Below are 2,798 nucleotides of genomic sequence, written 5' to 3' on the forward strand. Positions count from 1 at the left end.
ATTTTTGCTCTCAGCCCTTCTGCCTTCTGGAGGGCTGAGTATGTATGCAGAGTACATTGCTGAACAACAGTCACAGTCCTACAGGGTGGCAAAGCAGTACCTGTTGCTGTAGCACTGGCATATTGGCTGATAATGATTTCTAGTGATACCTGTTCCTGGGTTTAGGTGGTGTGTGACCACAATGACACATCTTCTTCTTCACATCTTAACTTGCCACCAAAATCATTTGCCTAAAGGAAGAGGTGTTGTGTGAAAATATTTCACTGGAAGTCCTTATTTGACCCTGTCATGCTGGGGTCATGTTGTTGCTTTATAATCTTATGTGCCTTATAAACAGTTTAATGCAAACACATAATATGTGTTCAGTGAAATGATGAAAGTGTATGCATCTTCCATGACTGTAAACTGAAGGCTGTTTAAAGTGTAGTCTGTTTGCCTGCTGCTGGACTGAGTAAGTACGCAGTCCAAAATGTGAAACATGCAAATATGTATGAATAAACATTTATATGCACTCATATTTAAACCAATGGCATGTTTTTTTTTCAATTTCATTTTATTAGTAAAATCATCAGGTTAGTTATTGAACAGAGGGAAAGATTGTCTATTTTTTTCTTACAAAATTCTAATAATTGGAACAATTCATTTCAAGCATCATCACATAATCATCATGTCCTGGTTAATCAAACTCTCATCTCATTCAGTAATTAAAGAGACAGTAAAGAAGGGAGGGAATTAAATCTTCTTAACTTATTGATTATGACTAGACATAATCAAGAAGTTGTGCTGTATGTGGTGATGATTTCATTTGATTTGAACAAGTAACTAAAGCATTTCCCTTTTCTTACTGACACTGCCCATGAAACAGACCGATGGACATGCCCAGCCTTTGTCTCAGGATGCCCTCCAGAGTCTCTAAAGACATCCGCTTCACATCATAGCCTCGCACTGAGGCCCTCGCCTTGACATTAACTGGTACAATCTCCTCTCCACTGTTGGGGTCATTTCTTCCCACTGCAGCGTATGTGGGGAAAAATGACTGCACATGATCAGGAAGGTTAGGTTTGTAGGATGGGCAGCAGTAGGCCGACCACATGTACTCAGGAACAGACACCCTGTTATTAATCCAGCGTGCCCCCGACTCATAAGGCATGGCCCCAGTGATCACATACATTGGCCCTTCGCAAAAAGAGTTGAATTTTCTCAACATGTCATTCTCCAGAGTGCTCCAAGGGCCAGAGTTGGAGCCCGCCCGCTGAGGGACAATGTTAGTCAGAGTGAAGGTGGCCTCGCGGTCCTCTTTCGTCTTCTGGTGCAGGCTGGGATTAAGATGGCCTTTGGTGAAGTTGGAGTTCCTGTAGTCCTCACGCTCAGCCTGGCTCTCAATCACATTCTGGTCCACAGGGGTAGCAAAAGGTTGCATCTCTGAGTTGGCACGGGAAAATGCTAACTGAAAGACAGAGAGAGAGAAAGAAAGATGTAACTGTTTAGAAGCTAAAAAAAGATGATATGAATGACAGCATTTTTATGTTCACAGTTTGGAAGAGGGTTCCTATTCTTCTGCTTGAAGTTAATGGCAAAAACCCTATTTACCTTATTAATAACACAATAACTACAGTGACGCTTGAAGAGAAACTTCTGGCGTACATCTAACCATGTTGCCTTAAATTACTGTGTATTTCTGTGTGAGGACTGGATAATTGATAATTGAGTTATTTAGACACACTTGACTTTGACAGTAAAAGTTAAAAAATGATTTAACTGAGCCAAAGGAAGTGTTGTTCTGTCTTAGTCAGGGAAGAGCCTTGCTTTACTTTGCCTTTGTCAGAAAACATTTTTCCACATAATCTGTAGAATCACAACATATAATTTTAGCATATCTAAAAACATCAAATCTGACAAAGTAATGGTCAGAGTACAGTGCAGTAATGGAAATGGTTACTCTTAAATATCATACACTGCCTTTTTACTTACCTGTGGTTCATACATCCAAGCTACACTGGGCCGTTTGCCATCTGCTGGGCTGAGTAAGTACGCAGAATACAGTGGTGTACGATGCTGATGGTGATACAGGCTGGCAAAGCGGTACTGGTTTTTGTGGCGTTGGCATATCGGTTGGTAACCTGGTGCATTGACACCCTGTGGTGGAGTTTTATAATAGAAGAAATCAAGGCAGTTGGAAAAGTCTTTGTTGACCTCTCCAAGGACCAGGCCACCAAACCAGGGTAGGAGAAGAAGCAGAGCTCCTGTGGAGAATTGCAGTATCTTCCTTTGAGACATCCTGAAGTGCAGCAGGTGAACACAGACCTCCTCTCTGACAAAGCTACAAAGTTAAATAAGACCTATATTTCCTTTGTTTCCTTCCAGCGTCTGGAGTACGGGTGCTTGTGAGCTGTGACTGAGGTTTCCTCTTATATATACTGACAGCAGGAACCATGAGGATGACAGTTTTTGCCCACTCCCAGCCCCCGTTTCCCATCAAACTTCCCCTGCAAACCAGTAGTCAGGCTACTTTCTGGGAAACAATGGCTCTGCAAATCTTTTTTTCATCAGTCAGCTGAGGAAAAGACCATCTTAATCTTTTGATGATTGTGGCAGAGTAAGTGAAAAAGAAGCTGCACCTCATAACCTGTAGATTTAGGTCTAGTATAGGGATCACACCAGTTGCGTAGGTCGGCTGATACATGAGGCAATCTGACATTATTTAGGACACAAAGAACAAAACACCAGTGGTAAATGTTGACAATGCAGTATCTGGTTTTTGGCTGTTGTTGTCTTATGTACGTCTCCTCCAGGAGAGG

The 2,798-nt window shown here is 41.9% G+C and overlaps 1 protein-coding gene across 1 annotated transcript; it reads right to left on the reverse strand.

The window, feature by feature from the left end:
* Positions 1-534: 534 nt before the first annotated feature.
* LOC111662783 (endonuclease domain-containing 1 protein-like) lies at positions 535-2,387 on the reverse strand. Its single transcript, XM_023416759.2, has 2 exons — positions 1,972-2,387; positions 535-1,447 (listed from the first exon to the last, which is right to left on the reverse strand). The coding sequence occupies exons 1-2, from the start codon at positions 2,275-2,277 to the stop codon at positions 842-844; spliced, it is 912 nt and encodes a 303-aa protein (XP_023272527.1). The 5' UTR covers positions 2,278-2,387; the 3' UTR covers positions 535-841.
* Positions 2,388-2,798: the final 411 nt, after the last annotated feature.

This window comes from Seriola lalandi, unplaced genomic scaffold (assembly GCF_002814215.2).
Source record: "Seriola lalandi dorsalis isolate HSWRI2012SDOR001 ecotype SW California unplaced genomic scaffold, Sedor1 jcf7180002054569, whole genome shotgun sequence".
In the NCBI taxonomy this organism is placed as follows: Eukaryota; Metazoa; Chordata; class Actinopteri; order Carangiformes; family Carangidae; genus Seriola; species Seriola lalandi.

Coding starts and splice junctions, on each gene's coding strand:
- LOC111662783 (XM_023416759.2), bottom strand. CDS start 2,277: ATGTCTCAAAGGAAGATACTGCAATTCTCCACAGGAGCTCTGCTTCTT. Junction 1,448..1,971: donor CTTGGATGTATGAACCACAG/GTAAGTAAAAAG, acceptor TCTGTCTTTCAG/TTAGCATTTTCCCGTGCCAA.